At 35.1% G+C, this 20,023-nt stretch overlaps 2 protein-coding genes across 2 annotated transcripts; both read left to right on the top strand.

The window, feature by feature from the left end:
* The first annotated feature begins 2,502 nt into the window (after nucleotides 1-2,502).
* Nucleotides 2,503-3,776, top strand: fh (frataxin). Its single transcript, XM_071583836.1, has 4 exons — nucleotides 2,503-2,566; nucleotides 2,648-2,844; nucleotides 2,924-3,047; nucleotides 3,139-3,776. The coding sequence occupies exons 2-4, from the start codon at nucleotides 2,663-2,665 to the stop codon at nucleotides 3,388-3,390; spliced, it is 558 nt and encodes a 185-aa protein (XP_071439937.1). The 5' UTR covers nucleotides 2,503-2,566; nucleotides 2,648-2,662; the 3' UTR covers nucleotides 3,391-3,776.
* On the top strand, nucleotides 3,774-19,992 carry LOC139686792 (uncharacterized protein KIAA0825 homolog). The gene is made up of 11 exons (XM_071583837.1): nucleotides 3,774-4,273; nucleotides 7,503-7,702; nucleotides 7,785-7,891; nucleotides 8,966-9,181; nucleotides 9,294-9,503; nucleotides 12,450-12,626; nucleotides 14,729-14,887; nucleotides 15,515-15,891; nucleotides 16,824-16,941; nucleotides 19,035-19,202; nucleotides 19,417-19,992. Exons 1-11 carry the CDS (start codon nucleotides 3,774-3,776, stop codon nucleotides 19,609-19,611), a joined length of 2,427 nt encoding a protein of 808 aa, XP_071439938.1. The 3' UTR covers nucleotides 19,612-19,992.
* Nucleotides 19,993-20,023: the final 31 nt, after the last annotated feature.

The raw sequence follows: 20,023 nt of genomic DNA on the forward strand, positions 1-20,023 counted from the left end.
TTCAAGTATTGTTAGTCAGATGACTGAAATCATACCACAATGTAAACCAATTTTACCACTGCTTTGGACGCATTAATTTCCCCGACCCTTTCACGTTTTCCAAGCGAATATTTCCGAAGTTCAAAATCTAAATTTCCACGAGGGCTACTTACTGCGATAGAAATATAGCACATCACTTCTACAATATTAGCAAACTTTATCAATAAAAATATTAAGATTTAACTGCATAATAAGAACTACACAAGAACTACCGCATACAACGAATGAACGTCTCAAAGTCTATAGAAAACATTCAATTTCACCTCCTACGATCAGTTCATACCAACAGTATCATTCGGCATAAGGGGGGTTCAACTTAACCACTAGCAATGCATACCCCCGACGATAGGCAATGAGGTCCGTCTTATCAATTAAGTGAGAGAAGAATAGATTCAGTATTCAGTGGAACCATTAATGTTATACGGCGTTTGTAATACAAGATACCCCTAAAGAATTACCGTTGTAGCGAAACCGCGCACGAACTGTTATCAATTCAAGCAATTAAATCTGATTATTCTATTGGATCTACACTCTAAATGATATAATTTTTGAAAGACTATAAAAATTACTCAAAATTAAAAATTGATACCCGTACTCACGTTTCCTCCGCAACTATAAACAATACCTAGTCTTATTTCTTCCGCAAAAAAGTGATAATAGTTTCAGGACAGCAAAAAATACATCTTTCACGAAACCAACACAATTTAGCAAGAGCAAAAACAATGTGACAACAAATCAAACTTAATCATTTGACTCATTGCACACGAACGTCATTTTTTGCCTGGACACACGTCAAAAGTGGAAATAATAAAAGAGAATTAAAAATGTGTTCATATTTCCTAACTTCCAAGCGGCGGGAAATGATACGAATGCAATCTGTAAGTGAAAATGGCCGTATATTTTAAATTCCTATTGTAATACTTCCCTATTTCATTCAGGATTGGCAAATTTCATGCATTTATTCCAAAGGAAACAATATTACTGAATATTGCTCTGGAATGCATTTACGTAGCAGGTACAAAAATAAGTATCAACTAAATACTGTGCGATAAAAGAATATTTTGCCCAAACAAATATTGAAACACTTAGGTTACCACAACACCGCTATTCTCCAGCATTCTACATAAATGATGTCGTCTTCGACAGTGTCATGTATTTGTCACAATGTCTCAACGAACTGCACATCTTGATAAAAATACGGCAATCTAATGTAAATACACTGTTGATTATCTTATAAAAAGATCGGAATGGGGACACGGGAGTAAACATTATCATGCCTATCGAAGATAGAGACGAACAGCTGAGAGACCAACGGAGGATCGTCATGCAACATCCAGTGAAGAAAACGGCCTAACACGTGCTAGGGGCCGCATTCGGATTCACAGTGCCACGGTGCAGTTGTTATAAAAAAACACAGTAATCAACCCGATTTAACCAAAAATGCACTAACAATCAAACACTTTTTTCGATACTGCAAACTTTCCAACAGTTAGGACTCGGGACGTAATTTCTCTGGGCACTTGTCATATATCTACCGCGTTAAGAAACATTACGACTAATTTTACAAAAGGACATTTTGAAATTTGGATAAAAATACTGAAGCACAGTACCTCTTTCACTTTCAGCCGCCGTTCTTGAGCGATAGGGTCAGGATCCTCCCCTTGATGAGTGTCAGGAAAATGATCACTGGGTGCCGGTGGAATAGTCACAATATTTTTCTGCTTCTCCAAATTTAAATTATCAACTAGGTTATCATCCACAACATCAACACTCTGTGGTGGGATTAATGACTTCTGTGATTCACTAACACTGCCCACTTGATGTTTCCTCGATATACCCATGATCTCAGGCCTTTCTAACACTTTTTGACTTTTAATTTTATCTAGCTCCACATCCTCTTCTATTTTTGCCAGTAACTTAGCTTTATCCTCTATTTTATGCGGATCTGGATGATCTAAGTCATCGTGCCTAATTAATTTACCACCACCAGGAATTTCACTAAAATCCTGACCGTGAGGAGGTACGGGGATAAGTAAGTCAGGACCAGCTTTTTGCATATGTTTATAAACATTATAAACACTGCTCACAGTGCCCGAGCTTCCTCTGAACTCCGGCAGGAAAAAGAAGGTACCGAAACACACTACACCAAATGTCAAGAACACTAACAATATTAAGTACTTCTCTCTGGGTCTAAAAGATCTTCGAGAAAATGATGGCACAGGTACACCGTTCACAAACCTCTGATAAGTAGGTAATATGCCTGTTGATGCCATTTTACACACGGCTCAACCTCCTCGAACGTATTCATCCACATTTGATGTAACTATGTCACCTGCTCATCGACGTTTCCGGCAGAGATTGTTCAGAAATTGAGATGCGGCATCTTGTGGTGAAAAGATTAAGTAAATGAATACTGAAATGCGATGTGAGATTTTCAACGCCATCTGTTAGCCTTTTGTGGAAGCGCAAACAGTTGACAATCTGCGAGCGTCAATTATTTACATTCGTGAGTCAAGGGATACATCTTGTAAATAATTTCTCATAATTTTTCTGAATTTGAGTTACGATATTTTTATATACTTTCACATAATTCCAAGTCTTGTTTTAGGTCCTAAAACAGAGTATGCTTCTACGTTTACTTCGTAATGGTAGAATAACCAACTCCATTAAGACCGTTCAACGGAATTGGTTTGTTAGATCTTTTACATTATATTGCGAATTCCCCAGGCCTTCTATCTTGCTCAAGAAGCATGATTATCCTATTTTATCTCAATTGCATGAGTTTAGCCAAAACTCACCAACAAGGTAAGTTTATTCTATGTAAATCGGCGCCAATCATATGTAGTTTTCGTTGCAATGTAATTGCTTTTTATGTAAATCTCAGGTGTCGGGCAGATTCTTTGACATATGATAAAGCCTGTGATGAAACTTTGGATTCTCTTGCCGAATATTTTGAAGAACTTGTTGATAGAAGTCCACATTTGAAAGACGCTGATGTTACTTATGGAGTAAGTATCCAAGGTGTAAGCTATTCATAAAAATACGGTTATATAATATTTGCTCGTCCCAGATTTCTAATAGATTTTTATAATATTTCAGGATGGAGTATTGACTGTTAAATTTGGAGAACCATACGGAACTTATGTGATTAATAGACAGACACCCAATCAACAAATATGGCTATCCTCTCCTTTTAGTGGTCCGAAACGATATGACTTTCTCGGTGGTCAGTGGGTGTATCGTCATGATGGAATCACGTTACACGAGCTTCTCGAGCGAGAAGTGCAGCGTATTGTAAAACACAACGTAGATTTTAGACGTTGTCAGCATAGCAGGCCAACCTCTCGTTAATGAGATATTGCTCTCTATGTAAGTAATTTAACTATTAGAAGAAACGTAGCTTTCTGTGATGGGATATTAACTAGTTGGAGAAACCTATAGATATCTGGATAATATTTTTGTGCGAATGTATACAACCATAATCACTTGTGCTCGTTGTTCAAAGATTCAATTTAACACTCCCTGTAATATTTTCAACATTGAGTGTTGTAAAGAGTAATTTCAATTAACTTGTAGATATTGGTGTTCAATTGTAGTGAACTTGTGATTTACATTCTTGGTGTAACTTAGGTGTTAATAATTAGGTGGTCCTGTCACAATTAGCAGAGGCCCAAAAACCTCTTTGATTTCTGATTTAAGTTAGCTTATCGCCTTTCGGGGAATAAAACGAAAAAATGGAGGTTATGGAAGAGGGTAATCTAATGGACAGGGTACAGATCCTTCTGCAGCGTGATCTTGCCTATTATGAAGAGCACCAAAAGGTTCTGCAAGAGAGACTGTGTTCCGAGGTTGTTGGAGGTCAACTAGATTTTCCTCACCATGCTTCATTTGCCTCTGTCAAGCTGGTTTCTTGGTGGGAAGGAGAGTATGTAGCGGCTTACCATAAACCTTCGGATTTCCTTCCAACCCTGAAAGAAGATAAGAATGCAGCTCACTCTTCTGATAATGAGGAAGCAGAAGCAGCTGCTGTTATAACATCAGTTCCTGAAGAATTCGCTAGGTTGACTGAATCATCTGCAGCTCAACTCTTAGAGCACCTTCACACACTTAGTCAAGAGGCTCTTGATCACGCTGATCTTACTGTTCTCACAGGAACCTTAGGGGCAGCTGCCCTCACTAGAAATTCTCTCTGGTGCTACAATGAGCTACTCAAAAGGGGATCTGACACAGCAGGGTGAGACAATTTCATTGTGTTGTTTGTACAGTAAGTTATTGGAATTTATTTTTTCAAGTAATTTTTTAAAAAACTGACATGATCAATAATAAACTAATATGCATCGATGCTATCTGTACATCTGTATGATATTCATTTTTTTAGGACAAATTTTTAACTCAATATGTTCCTATAAGGTACTGAAAAACGTTTTTCTTCTTCTTATTTTCAGTAAAAAGTAAGTAAGACGCTTTACTTTTCCTAGCACTCTGCCCATTTAAACTTGTGTTGTTAAAAAGAGCACTTTCAAATTTATTCAATCTTTGTATGTATATTTTTGTAAAAATTATATTCTCAGCTTTCTCTGGAGTTCTTTTATTACTCACATTTGCACCTCTTCCTCATGTCCAAAAACGGAGCTGGCCATTTGCATTCCTTTCACTTGAGGGTAAAAATTTGCACAAAATTCAAAAAACAATTCATTAGTTTGACATGATGAAATTGACAAGCACTGAACTGTTACCATTAATCGTAATTGACTGAAGGAGCTACACCGTTTTGGTGATGAATCACTTACTATTACAATTTTTCATAAATGTGCGAATGCATCATTTAAATACTGCTCAGAGTATTAATTACGTTTGCAATTGTTTTAATGTGCAAAAAATGCAAATGTGTTGGATTTCCATAATGTGAATGACTGTGGTTCACTTTTGGTGTTTGTTAATACAAAAACATGATCAGTCCCTCTATTGACCCTCACCACCAAGTATGAAATTTAGAAATTAATGGTACAGTTCATCAAAAGGAGCTGGCCGTTTGAAATGCACTATTGCACTTAAGTGGTTGAATTTAGATTGCACACCCTCTCCTGTAGACTTTACCTTTTGAAATTTCAGGTTAACTGCTCAAGAATTAATATAACTTCAAAAATTGCAACATTGGATGCTAATGTTTATGAATATCAGAATTGCACATATGCTTATAAATATTTGTTATTTTGAAACAATTCAAGTTTGTCTCAATTCACCCCAAATGTTATCCTCATTGAAACAAAAGCCAATAATTTCGCACAATTTGAATTTCTCATATTTACCTGCTGATGATCATTAATCTAATTGCCTACAATGTGAAATTCTCCCTGGTAACTTTTAAAATGATGGATATTTACAAATAAGCTACTCCAAAAGTATATTTTTTTCCAGTGAATTAGCCCATCATTAAGAACACTAATTAATTTTGTCCTACATTACATAAACGTTGAAGTGCTGGTATTAATTTACCATGCATCAAAATATCCAGCAGAATAATCTTGCATAATTATGGAAGTCCATTTAATTAAAATATATTTTGATTGACCATCTTCAACCAATAAGTTTACAATAAGATATTTATGGAAGTCAAGACAGCTTTCAGGCTTAAACAACATTTCTTTGTTTTGTGGGCAGAAATTCCATTTATTGCAAAGATTTACTTGGTTCTACCGATATAATTGGAGCCTTGACTTGCTGTTAAATTGTTGCAAATCAACTGTTATTATTATCAAGAACTTAAAGGAATTATGCTCGTATATACCATAAACACAGTAATCAACCCAAAGATCGGTTTGGTAGGTGATGGTAGAGTTCACCGAGTACTAAGCCATGAGAAGTTCTAAGTTTCACACACTAAGAAGTGTGTGAAATTCACACATCAGGGTGGGGTGCCAGTTCCTATAATGTGCAGGTTATAGTTTCCCTGGAAGATCTGGCACCCAAAAAATCATATAGCTTGGGTGGAGCTGCAGGTGCCCAGAGAGGTTTACGCGGTGAATGAACTCCAATCAACAGTCCAACGCTTTACCCCTGGACTACTACGACCCACTATTGCATAGTACATACATCTTCAGATAATACATAGCAATAGGATAAAGTAGAAATACTGTCAAAGTAATGACAAAAGACTGAAAAAATATGACTGCCAAGGTTGTCTTCTTTTAGAGCATCTAAAAATATGTTCTTCATAAATTTCCACCTCTCCTTGTTCAATGTTAATAGTTTGAAGGAACATCAAATGTTATGTATTTAATAATTAACGGTGCTATTGCTGTATCAGGACAGCAGCTAACCAAGTATAATTAGGTTGTGACAATTACATCCCTCAATACAAGGATATACATATTCACATTAACTTGGTTCATATCATTATTCAATATATTGAGCGATAAACAAGTGATAATGTGGATAATAAGTACCTGCTCACTAATTTTTTCTCAGTGGCTCAGTTACCTTTTTTGGTACCCCTAAAAGCTTGCTGTACCCCAGCACCATTGATCTAGATCTCATGATGAGTTAACAAAAAATCCATATTTGATCCCATATGCCTTAAAAAGAATACAAGTGTGGTGAGATTTTAGGAATATATAATTTTGAACATGATGTGAGAAATGCTAGAGATTTGGTGTACAGAAAATTCAAATTAAGTCAAAATGTTCTCATCCTGAGAAGATTATTTTCTTCTCAGAGTCTCTAATTGCAAGGGCCATGTTGTTTTAAATCAAATGTGGTCACAAAGAGCTCACAGAAAGCTCTTGGGTGGCACTGGGATTTAGCCTCGACAAAAGAAAAGTGAGATGGAAATAAGATACATGATAGCTCCCTTTAAAAACCAAAAAAAAGATAGATAAAAAGAAGATAAAGATATGTTGGTGGATTGACATCAATCATTTCTAGGAACTAAATTCACAATTTTGGACCCCATTTGTGCTTCATCACTTCGCATTTTTTGACCTCATGAGACCTTGGGGAAAGGATTTCACGGATCCCTCAGAATTATTAAGTGTGTACAAATATGAAATTTATTTCTTCTGATTAATATGTTGACTTAGGAAATTGTGAGATATGCTGTATAGAAAACCTACATCTCCAAGCCAAAGTGGGATTTATTTCATTGTCTTCCAAATTAATGTAAGTTTACTGCACTTTATCCATCAACTATAATCAAACTACTGCAATGCATGCAATCTACAACAAGTGGAGTTTGAAAACAGCCACTGAATCATATTGGCTTCATATCTCACATAAGATATGCTTTCCAGCAAAATTGTTATTCCTCATTGTTTCCAAAAGTTATGTAAGCTGATTATCCACTTGCCTGATCTTTTAGCACCTGCTTAACTCTTAGATATCATCAATTAACTATTGAAGCTTGAAAGCAAATTTGAAGCATCAAGGATACAAGTAAAGAACATCTAATTTCCTCATAAAAACAGGCTCTCACTCCATAACAGTTTCAAGCAGTTTAATGAGATGGTTGAGGCCCTGGCAGAACGTCTACTTGATTTACACAACAGGCTCTTGTCCCTTTATATCTTACAAGATGCTGACAGTCTTAATTGGGAGCATAACCAACCCTTCTTTGAGGGGCAAAGAGGCTCCTTTATAATACAAATGTGGTGGTTGTACATGCAAGGTAAGTCTTGAAGAGATCACATAAGATATACAATATACATATTTGTTTAAAGTGTTAAATCAGAAATTAATTTTATTTTAAGGTACAAGAGAAGATCTGTGGAACACAGTACCACCAAAAACAGCACAAAGAGTATTTGCAGGAATGCTTAATGAATCATTAACAATTCTCACAGTTCGTTACTCACAGGTATTTCATTGGTTCAGATTTTAATCTATTCTGTTTCTAGCATTAAGTGCAAACATCATTGCACCCTTTCTTTGCAATGCCAAGCTTAAAGTGCCTTATTCTCATCTAATCACTTGTGTGGGTTTTTGGAAATTAATCCAAATATAATATAAGAAACTGAAATGAAACTAGACACAAGGCCTCTAACCTTCACTAGGGTTAAATCGCCTAATTCTTCTAAAATGTTGACTTGTAAATCACTTCTTATTTGATGTGCAAAATTGAGAAGATTACCGATGGTAGTACAACGGAATTGGATTAATATTGATTGCTGTAGTCCAAATGTGACCAGTGACCCATACCCAAATGATAACACCAATGTTTGCTTCATAGATTGCGCCAGTATTTTGTTTTCCGGAATTGCCTAAAGGTTTTTCCATTGACGAGTTTTGAAGAAAATAATGAAACACTAAGTACTTATAAGATAGGCAGCATTCTATCACTCATTGTGTTTTGTTCCTTTTTCATTCCTTTGAGGCCGCACTATGCAGACATAAATTTCAAAATAATATATTACAGGTCTTTGGCCATCTAATATTTATATGATTAAAAATATATGAACAGAACTTTGCATTTGGCTAATAATGAGATCATTAAGAGATCATGTGCAAAAAATATACTCAGCAAATCAACCGTCATATAAACTCGCTGGCTGCCATTTCATTCCATAACTAGCACAATATTTTTATTCTTGTAATGGGTTGAGACTGTGAAAATGTAATTTCAAGACATTGGATAATGTGAATTATTTGGTAGCCTCTTTCTGCACTTATGTACCCAGAAAAAAAAGAGATTTGTTTTTATTTCATTCACCATAATACTAGTAAAAGATAGGCTTTTAATATTCCACCAAGATAGTTCACCAAAACTGTTTGAAACTAATATTGGTTGAGCGCCACTACAATTGGTCAATGCTCATGAAGTACAATCAGCACTTTTTTGGGCGAAGCTTGATGCTGCCTGGGGCTTAACTACATTCATACGATTGAGAACAATGTGATGTGACATTTTCTCCATAATTATTTTTTACTTTAGGCTACCCCGAGCATATCCAGAGGGAATCTCTTGGTGATTGATATAAGTAACCTGCTACTGTGTGTAAGACACTTACTTCCAGCTATATGCACCAACAAATCCGAGCTGATTGGCTTGTCTAACCAAAACAAGGTTGTACGAGATATTCATGCCAAGTGCCATGAATTACTATGTTGCCTTATCATAAGAGGATGTCCTCTTGCTGTTTTGTATAAGGCATGTATCATATCTTAAGAAATGTATGAACTTGAAAGAAACAACAACAATATATGACCCTAAATCCATCCACTGATTAATACAATAAAATGATGTCTTCACATCTTCGTAGCATTTCCGAAAACCAGGAGAACCTGTACCTATATTTTCTGAAAGACCAGTAACTCCTGCACCATGGTATATGGTAGTGTCATCTCATCACTTTACTTCGCTACCAAAGGATAATTATGCAACGAAGGATTTACCCGATAAAACTGCTGTGGCCTTGGATTTGATTGTTTTGATGGCCCAGCCAGAGGCATCTTGGCCCTTGCTTCTTAAGGTCAGTATGATGGGGGTTAGCCCACAAGCTACACTGTCTGTCCCAAAAAAAGTAGATGGCATGCGGAGAAAAAAACTTACTGCAGATTTAGGTGCAAATTACTAAAATTCTTTAAAATAGCATAGTTGTGCAATGACACACCGATGCCAGCACCTCTGCCAAAGCTATAAGATACATTCATATTAATAATCTCCTTGTAGCATTTAACATGTTTTTTGATAATGAATAAATATTTCTCAAAATTAAATCTTATTCGACTTACATGCAATTCAATTTTAATAAAAAGAAGTTCTGAATAATCTACCTCTAGCAATGATGAAAAGAAAGTGAATTATACTTCCTTTGTGATATTCATCTAATTTCAATACTACTTCATGTCATTAGGTTAATTAAAATAGGCTGAGTAGAAAATGGTGACAGATTCATTGCAGCATTCAATATCACAGAACTCTTTATGTGGTGTCAAAGAATCAATTTGATTGGACTCAGATGAATTATTATAAATTAGATCTGGAAATGAAAATTGAGTAGAGAATTTTGTCTCTCAGAAGCGATTCTTACCTTTTTTTTAATTTTCAGCGAGCACCATGTAGGTACCATAAGGTTTAGCAAAGATGATAGATATTGCCATGGAAAGGCTTAAAAACTGTGTTATGTACAAGGGGCTTCTACATTATGTGCTATTTGTTGTCATGAATAAGGCATAGGTTTGGAGTATATCGTTGTATAGAAGTAAAAATTGGGCAATAGGAAAAATGGAAAAGTCTGGGTGGCAGTAATACATATCTACATCAATACACTGCGAGCCACCAAAAAGGCGTGTGGCAGGGGATGCAGCACCAGGAGGAAAGGGTAAGGTATGTGCATAAGGGTAACATATGTGCATGTTGAGAAGGATAAAAAGAACAAGTTGATCAGATGAGAAAACCAGCATTGAACTTCAGAGGAGTATGAGAAAAGGAAAATATTTGCTGAATATGTTGTCAGGCTTAAGAGATTTCTAGAAAATACAATAGACTCTAAGTCCTTGGATAAAAAGGAAATAAATTCTTGGGTGAAATAAAAAGTATGTAGAGTGTTTTGAAATATCTGGACTAGAAAAGAGCAGCAATGGTAAGAGCCATCCATACAGCTGCAACAACAAGGCTCTGTTTTCAGAGGATGATGAAGGTGGATATCCAATAGAGCAGTCTTAATTTTATATCAAATCTTTTTCCTCTAACCTTTCAACTTTCTCATAGTCATGATTTCAGTTCTGTAACTCAGTGATGGTGACGTGGTTTCTACAAATGGATGATTTTGTATATCTTGTTAGGATGCTTGTGAAATAAGGAACATATTTGGTACATTGTATGTGGAGGATATCAATAGACTGTTTAAGGTGTCAAAAATGGCATTAAACAAAAGTGTATTCTTCCCCACATTATTTTATGGAAACAAAATTTGGGTATTTAAGGATTAGCATAGATGTTGACTAAATAAAGGGACCATATGGAACTTGAAGAGAATTCGATGGTTTCTGGCTCAACTTTGTGGAAGTATAAGTTCATTAAATGAAGGGCACAACGTGTTTTTCCGCCGTTCTTTATTTCGTACTACTAGTTTCAATGCTTAGGCGTCATCATCAGGAGGTGATGATGCCAAAGCATTGAAACTAGTAGTACCAAAATAAAGAACAGTGGCAAAATACCTTGTGTTCTTCATTTAATGAACTTGAAGAGCATTTATTGGTGAAAATAGGAGAAAGAGGAAGAGGAATGAGTGGGTCATAAGAGAAAGTAAATTGGGTACAGAACTAATAGACATTTACAAAAGAAGTTGGCCATGCAGGTTTGGTCATGTTGAAAGAATGGACACCTATTCAATGACAATTAATAACCCAATAAATATACTATAAGGGATGAGTAAATGGTTTGCCGGAGGAAAGGGCTGACTAAGAAAATTATGGGTGAATATGGTTGAAGAGACTCAAGACAAGGAATATTTAATTCTGAAAAACAGAAGAGCTTGTATTAATGGGGGAGAGACAAAAGAAGTCCGAGTATGAGACAGAATGGAAAAAATGAGTAAGAGTAAAGAAGTAAATTTATTTTTGCGACCAGATACCAGACTTTTGGCTATCATAAAATAGATTGGTGTGAAGGGTGCATATATGTGTATATATATACTCAGACTCAAGGTGATTCTACAGCACAATCTCTTCAAAATAGAGCCATTAAAGATCAAAGTCAGTGTCTATTTTAATAGAATTCAAACCATTTATATATATGTATATAGTTGACGTAGCTGGAATGAACACTTAATCACCACCAAATCAACCAAGTCACCAGTTTGCCGGCCCTGGTGGCAGCAGGGAAACTTCCTCACCTGCCAACCCAGAGGTCACAGGTTCGATTCCCACCTAGGTGGATTTGCCTCCACCTAGGGCTTAGGTGTTAGTAATTGTCTTTAATGTAATATGTAGGGGTTAGGTGGAAGAAAGGCCTATAAGGTCTCAATCTTGTCCCAATAAAGTCGAGAAATAAATGAATCCTCATGGACATGAGTAATCTAAATGAAAAATAATTGTTATTTTACATTTTCAGGGAATTTAAAATTTGGTACAAATATATGGGTTGTAGAGAAAAAGGGAAGGATGTTGGATAAATTAGGTGGAGGTGGGATAAGGTTTTACACTTTGTATGGCATCAGGGAACTAGAGATTATGAGGAGCCAAATAATAGGTTATTGTAATCCAATTTTCCAGGGCATCTAGTACAGTTTTAGGCAGGGCTTAGCACCCTTGGGAGGGTATAGCCAATTAAAGATGACGGTGGCAGACTGCTGGTAATTTAACAATTTTTCAGCAAGTCATTCGGTGATCTTGAAAATTAAAAGGTCACCAAAGAAAAAAAACACTAGTGCATGTTAATCTAACTAAGAAACTCATGTTTATGCATATTTCAGGTTTTAATGATGAGAAAAAGTTTTTTGTCTACATTGCTTTTCCACCATCTGATTCACACTAAACCAGCCAAAGAAAAGGAGACAAGGACAGAAGTCCCCAAAACAGCCGAGGAAAAATCTAGTTCCAATAATTGTGAGGGATTTCTTTGCTCAGGAAATTGCAGGATGAAAGGAAAGGTAATAAGCATGTTTACTTTACAAATGTAGTCCTTGTGGTGGCAAATAAGCATCGAAAAGAAATTAGCCCACAATTGAATTATGTCAACTGAATTTTCTGGAAAATAAGCACGACAATATTTTTAAAAGGTAAACCATACATTCCCTGGGATTTAAAATAGTTATTTTACATATTTTTACCAGTTCTGTGGGGTAATGTATTGCAATCACGGCCATGTGTAGATGTAAAAGATTTTGACTGAAGTAACAGTGTGATAACACATGAAATTTTCAAGTGAAAAGAGTAACTTGTTGGGATATTTCAAAGTTATAAAAGTTTGCCAGTTCCATTCCTCCATGTAGCTTGTTAGACTAGCTGGGGCAATATGTTCATTGAGAAGAGTTCGAAGGGTGAAACCTGTATGAGTAAATGTTGAAAGTTACCTTTCTAAAAGTCACATTCCAGCAATCTCCCTTAGTGACTTTTAGTTTCTCATTCCTTTTCCCAGTTTTATTTTACATCCTTGATTTCCCTATGGTCACAATTGTTTTGATATTTCAATATTTTTTTTACAAATATAGTGAATTTTCTTTTAAATCTGTTCAATTTGATCATCAATACCTTTTTCTGGCGGTGAAGGCTTTTGTAATTTCCTGCTGTTCGCTGAGCGGGATGTCTTCGTAAGTCTTCCACAATATGACGTATCTGCTGCCTTTGATCTCTAACTCTACCATTTTCCTCAACCGCTTGAGTATCACCCATCATAATGCGAGCAAAGGCAAAATACTTTGTGACATTGTGACCTGACCTGAAGGAAGACCCATGAAGACTTCACATTCCACTCATGCGTTCTAAAATATTATCACATACTCTAAATGTGCTCTACTTAATTTTAAACTAAAATGTCTCATTCACTTTTTTTGAAAACTTTTCTGGCAAATTTATTTGAGGCTATTATGATTGTGTGTGGTTCTAATGCATACAGCTGTTGAAATATAAAGCCTTAGAATACCTCCTCGTACTTATTCTTCCCCAATCACTTTATGCTCTGTAATATAATTTTCACAATTCACTTCATTTCAAAAGTGTGTACTGTTTTTAAGATCTAATCTGTATTCTTTATTCCCACCCAGTTTTACTTGATTACATGAGAGTAAAAAACAGTAGAGCAGATAAGCACAATAATACATTGATAATGTATTATTGTGTCATCTCCAAAAAACCTAAACTTATTGGCCCTTCATATGTTTATTACGTAAGATATTTTGGAGAAGAGGAGTTGTCTTTTGCCATTTAAGTATAGTTAATTAGCTAGTTTATTAAGTAAGATTTGACATTAGTACAATAATTTTTAATCCTCAAATATCTGAATGATATATGTGCATAAAACACCTCTTCAATATTCTGGAGAAGAGAGAGGTTATTTAATAATTGTTTTTCGGGATACTGAAAACTGATTTTCATAATTTTATGAGACATTTTATTGTAACTTCACCCTTACTTATGAACTCAGACCTAGACAAGTAAGTGTGCTGATGAAATCTGATTTTTGGAGAATATGCATGACATATGTGAATGTTACATGATTGAAGGTTTAATGCATATATTGTTATTGCCATGAATGAGCATTCAATACAAAACCTATCTTGCTTGGGTAAATTCTAAGCTTTTGCTTTACTCTTGATTCAATACCCCAAGAGATATGGAACAATTTAAACTGGCTTCTTAATGAGATAACAAAAAGATGATATTTCTACTTTTTAAGAAAAAAAAGGAAATTACTAGATATTTTATTAGAAAAACTGTATTTATCCATTTAAAACTGTGAAAAGTACGCTTAATGTTGATGAGCTCATAGATGAAAATAACTCAATTTTATCAAATAAAGCTAGCTGGAGGAATGGGAGTGGGTCCATACAGTTGGAAGAGAATTCGGTATTTTCTGGCGAGGTTCATAGTGGCCTAAAATACCTTTTAAAATCCTGGTGGGCCTTTATCAGATAAGTTTGAAAATTGATGCTAAAATGTTAGCGAAAAACTCGGAATGCTGAATTGAACCGAACTTCTGACGAAGAAAACTGCCAACTCTTGTATACCAACCAAAGACTGGATTTTTCCCCAGGATAGAATCGAGGATCCTCTAACACAAACTGCTTGTGCTGTAATTCACATTGCTGCCATGGTGGGATGTATTGGCGACCTTGGTGCTGTATTACAACCAATTCTGGAATGTCCAACCCCTGAGATTAAAAATCTATGGGGATGTTGTGATGGTCGACAGGTATTTATAATTCTAAAAATATTAGTATCTGACTTGGTAAGTCATATTCTAAGATGCACCAAGGATCATAAATAGAAAGATTGTCTAATTATTAAAAAAAAAGAAAATGTTAACTTCCACAACAACAAAAAACGCTTGGGGAAGAAAATGAATTATGTAACTTTATGTGCCATGAGAGATGAGCAATATTTCACTTACTACTACAATAATAATCAATACTTAACAATATTTCTTCAATTTGAAAGAAGTCTTTGTCCTGCTAATTAAATGCCTCAAGCATCATCCAGTGACTTCGTACTTTCTAAACATTAGTGCACCTTGGGACATGGAAGGAAATTATCTATGGAAATGTTGGCAAATTATAGTGAATTAAATTCTCATAGCTTTCTTTATCTATAAATTTCCATAATTTAAAAATACCCTCAAAGTTCCCTCATTCTCATAAAGTTACCAGTTCCAATAACATGTGACCACACTAGTATATCTTTGCAAACATACATCCCTGCTCAGTTTTGAAATGGACTGAAGTAGAAAACAAAACCAAAGAGGCTAGTTGAACTCTATTGTAACAATCATTAAATTATAGCAAGGGCCAACTAATAACATTCATATTTTTTTTGCTCAAAGGTCTGGGATGAACATGGACACCCAGCATGGTTCAAAGCTCTTACCAGAATAATGGCCTCATCATTGGAGCCAGCAGTCAAAGATTCACTACGGAACAAGGGATCTATCAAAGTCCTTCTGAATGGAGTGGCACAACTGGCGGAGTGTCTTCCTACAACTCTCTATGGAGCATCATGTCTGCTTGAAGATGCCTTACCAGCTGATGTACAACCCCTCGGAGGGTCAGTCCTCATGCAAATGGTTGGTGCTGCACTATATTCCATTTTGATGGATGAAGGAAAGGATGAAGCGATCGTGGTAGCAGAGGCCTTGTGCAGCATGGACAAAAAGAAATACCATCACCAAGTCAAGGAGATCAAGCAGGCATTTGCAGCATGGTTTGTATCAGCATGTTTAGCATAAATTTCTATGCTTTCAAAGGGTCATACGCAGTAAATTTAGAACGAAACAAAATAGTTTTACTTTAGTATTCAGCATGTACAGATGTGACTTATTCCATCCACATCCCAATAGTCTTTTCAACAATTTCAGGGTTGAAAAAAAAACAGAAAACCTTAATGCATTTATTCTTTAGTCATTTATCTTGGGAGGTCCAATTATTAAGGTGCGGATAAAAACTTAGAATTTAAATAGTGTTCAAATTTACATTTCATTTCTTCAAAGTTTATTCTCAATTCAACCGGTTGTTAATACATATATTGAATAAATTAATTCAAAATACTTAGTTGGAATACTGCAACTATTGATTCAATGCACTGGAAAACGTGTTCAGCTGCTTTAAAAGTTTCAATGATAATCACTAGATATTATGGATCAAAATTTAATAATAAGAATTCTCACTCCAAAGCAGTTTTTAAATGAAGAGGGAGGCACAAAAATGTATGCCTGCCCATCTTCACCAAATCCAGAGGTCCAGTCACTAGTAACTGGGATTTACATATTCACATCAACGTATTCAACTCGGGGTTTTTCATCAATGTGTTAAATGAATTTTTATTTGCATATAAATTTTAACTTAATAGAATATTCAATATTATTTTAAAGGATTTCAAATCATTCCTGCCTTTCTAAGTTTAAGGGTAATACAGATACTCAACTGCCAATTTAGGACATAATATGTACACTAAATATTCACTCCAATCAATGGGATGCATTTTTTTTTGGCATCCTTATGGCTTAATTTTTTTTCAGAAGTTACTGATGCCCTTATCTTACTCTATATCATTGGAAAACACAATTTTATTCAAAGGAAAATTCATTATTTACAAAAATTAAATGAAATATCACTAACCTATAAATTTTCTTTCAGTTCCGAGGAAATGGGAGACAAAGATGATTCCTTCAGCACAATTGAAGAGGTTCCTTACATTGCAGATGTTTATGTTAGCCATCTCCTTTTGACTGAGAGTGGTAAACAAGCTCTGAAGGTAAATCCCTTTGTAAAAGATTGGAATTTATGCATAAAACTCTAAATATAAATATATGTATTTACACGTACATAAGACATCTATATAAAGGTGACAGCAAAGTTGCTAGAAGTCCTTGAAGAAATGTTAAATGGCAAACTTGCTTCGTCTGTTGTATCCTACTTTAGTACAACGTAATGATAGGTATAGCAATGACAACTTGAGGACGCATATTCAATATTAAGTAAGAACAAATAAACTAAATGTTAACCTTCCTTTATATATCCTAAAACCAACTTAACTTCAACATTCTCAAGACTATACTACTCAACAGAGAGACATTAACTTATACAATTTTTCTCAAAACATAGTCATATCAATAAATATCTATGCATAAGAGTTCTACCAATGAGTGACTACATATATGTCAATTCCTTTGTTGCATTAAGATGCATTTTCAAGCATACGGTAAGAAAATGTCGACTTCTATGGCATTACAACCTGAGCCAACAAACTACATTGATTGACTGAATTGTCTGTGGCACCAAAGAATCAGACTCACGAAAAAATAGCTCAAATATTAATTCATTGATCCATGTACTCTTATCTACATTGTTAATATTATTTTGTTTTATAATAAAATTTGACAGACAAAGTGAGGAACGATGAAGTATATAGAAGAGCAGAAAAGGAAAGGATCATATGGAGAGCTCTACGGCAAAGAAGAACTAGATGGATTGGACATACCTCGAGTCACATTGGATTACTTATAAACGTAATAGAATGAAAAATTGAAGAAAAGATCCTGTGAGGAAGGTCAAGAGGGCAGAGTGCATAGGGAAAATTAAGAAGGACGTAAAACAGGGAACCTTTCAGAGGGTAAGGGAATTGACACGAAATAGGGAAAAACGGAGGGCTTCAGTAAACCAATCTTACGATTGAAATACAGATGATAATGAATGAAATTTAAAAATTTTTATCATGGTATTTGGTGCTCCATACTCCTGATATCCAAAGTGATCACATGTTAGGCCACCCCTTTCTCAGGCATTGGGTCAGTCTACTACTCTCGATTAGATTGATATTAGTACTTTATTATTAATATGTGCCATATGCAGCATGAAGGTTTTTATGTTAAATTCAAAATTAGACATGGCCTTCATCACTCCATTTGAAGAATGTCAAAGCGAATCCCAAATTTCCCATATACATGTATTTAGTATGGCATATCATGGACATAAAAAATTTAGTTTGTAATTGATTAATCAAACGTTTTCTTATGCCAACCATAGTTTAAATGAAAGACCTTTTTGAATTCAGGCCAGTTCAATTAAATTGCCACCTATGCATCTTCCAAATTTCCTTTCAAAGTGCTTATGGCAAAAGCATTCAGTGGCCAAGGCAAAAAGCCTGCTAGTCAGCTCTTTCAGCAATATCCCTAAGTCCTTAAGGCAAGAGGAAGACCCGAGGTTTCTCAGATAAGGAAATACATAGCCATCCACTTACCCAACCACAGTATGTAAACAAATGACCAGTTTGCACCAAATGCATTCAAAATATAATCTACTGGATTACTGCATACTTGTTCCCTTTACATTGTGGATTATTTAAATGAAAAGAAAATCACTACTGTAAATTGAATTTTCTTTAGTAAGGATCATGTTCATATCAATTTGCTATTTAATTTCAAATAGAATTTAGTTCGTAAAAGAGGTGTTCCATAACTCTACAGAGAGTCAAGTGCTAGACAAATCACATTTTAACATCCAACAATTCACACTTTTTGAAATAGTGGTTTGTTAAATCAATGCTCTTTGCTCAACGGTGTGCTCCATGCTGACGTGACGACACCGCAAACAATCATGTTGCAAAAATCAACCTCCTCTCTCAATGCATGTCCTGAGGCAACTGGATGTATGTGTGCCTGATTGGTGGGGGACCACTCTACTGAGCCGACTGGTCGGACCCCCACCCACCACTCCGTTGAGGCTAGAGCGAACCAGTCATGATATTTATTGTACGGACCCTGTATATATGATGCACCTCATAGATTGTAGATGTTATGTTATTTCTGTGCCACAAAGAGCTGATCATGAAACATCTTTTTTTTGCAGACAATATTTAAGTTTCTGCAGCACAATACAAAATGGATATTAGGAAAACTGGAAGCTCTCGATCCAAATGAGCCTATACATCAAATGAAAGTGCCTAAACTGAAGCCACCTAATCCTCCTAAACTCCTTCACTCAATGTTTAACATTGGAGCTCATAAGTTTGATGAGGTATTTTTACAGAAAAAAGCATGGGGATAAATATTTTATTTTTAATGAATAAAATTTAGTGAGTAAGGAATGAGATCGATGGAAAAATATGTTTATCCTATTTCCTAGGATCTGGTAGCCATGCAAACATTGCAATGTCTCCAGCTCTTTTGTAATTAATCTACATTTCCACCATTGTAAATGTAATTCATATTTTATAATAACTCTTTTTCAGTTACTGAATAATGCATGGAATCTGGACTGGAAAGGACTTCTGCAGACTCCTTTATCTCTAACAGCCAAGAAAATGTGGACTCAGTTAACGTATCGACCAGAATTTAGGGAACCTGAGTTTTTAAATGAACATGACAAAAAAGTGGTTGAAACAATATCGAAATATTTTTCAAACTATCACTCCCAGCAAAATTAAAAGGCATAAATAATATTAAAAAATTCTAACTAAATTGAAAAACTTGATAACATTCAAAACTATATTATTCTAATAAATTCACTTGTATCACTTATAAATTTTACCACTATATCTGTGATGGATAAAATGAATGTGCATAGGAATTCTCAAGTTATTACGGTGAATTAATAATATCCAACAGTAATAAGCATTTTCTCTGAATGAACATCCTCAAGTCCCATTACAAACTTCTAATCCTTTGCACTGAATTACAGCATATGGAACTTTAATATTATACGGCTACCAAACTTTACATAAGACCACACATGTGTTAAAGATTAAATGATACTTCAAAATTAATCATATTTGCTAAATATCACCATATATTCTAGATAATTAAATCTAAATCCTATATTATTCAAATTCACTTACC

Source organism: Hetaerina americana, unplaced genomic scaffold (assembly GCF_022747635.1).
Source record: "Hetaerina americana unplaced genomic scaffold, ioHetAmer1.1.p SCAF_15, whole genome shotgun sequence".
Classification (NCBI taxonomy): Eukaryota; Metazoa; Arthropoda; class Insecta; order Odonata; family Calopterygidae; genus Hetaerina; species Hetaerina americana.

What these genes read in the sequence shown, in the direction of transcription:
- fh (XM_071583836.1), top strand. Translation starts at nt 2,663, where the DNA reads ATGCTTCTACGTTTACTTCGTAATGGTAGAATAACCAACTCCATTAAG. An exon ending in AGCCAAAACTCACCAACAAG is followed by an intron (nt 2,845 to 2,923) that starts GTAAGTTTATTC and finishes TGTAAATCTCAG; the next exon opens with GTGTCGGGCAGATTCTTTGA. An exon ending in ACGCTGATGTTACTTATGGA is followed by an intron (nt 3,048 to 3,138) that starts GTAAGTATCCAA and finishes ATAATATTTCAG; the next exon opens with GATGGAGTATTGACTGTTAA.
- LOC139686792 (XM_071583837.1), top strand. Translation starts at nt 3,774, where the DNA reads ATGGAGGTTATGGAAGAGGGTAATCTAATGGACAGGGTACAGATCCTT. An exon ending in ATTGCAGGATGAAAGGAAAG is followed by an intron (nt 12,627 to 14,728) that starts GTAATAAGCATG and finishes ATTTTTCCCCAG; the next exon opens with GATAGAATCGAGGATCCTCT. An exon ending in GTGGTAAACAAGCTCTGAAG is followed by an intron (nt 16,942 to 19,034) that starts GTAAATCCCTTT and finishes TTTTTTTTGCAG; the next exon opens with ACAATATTTAAGTTTCTGCA.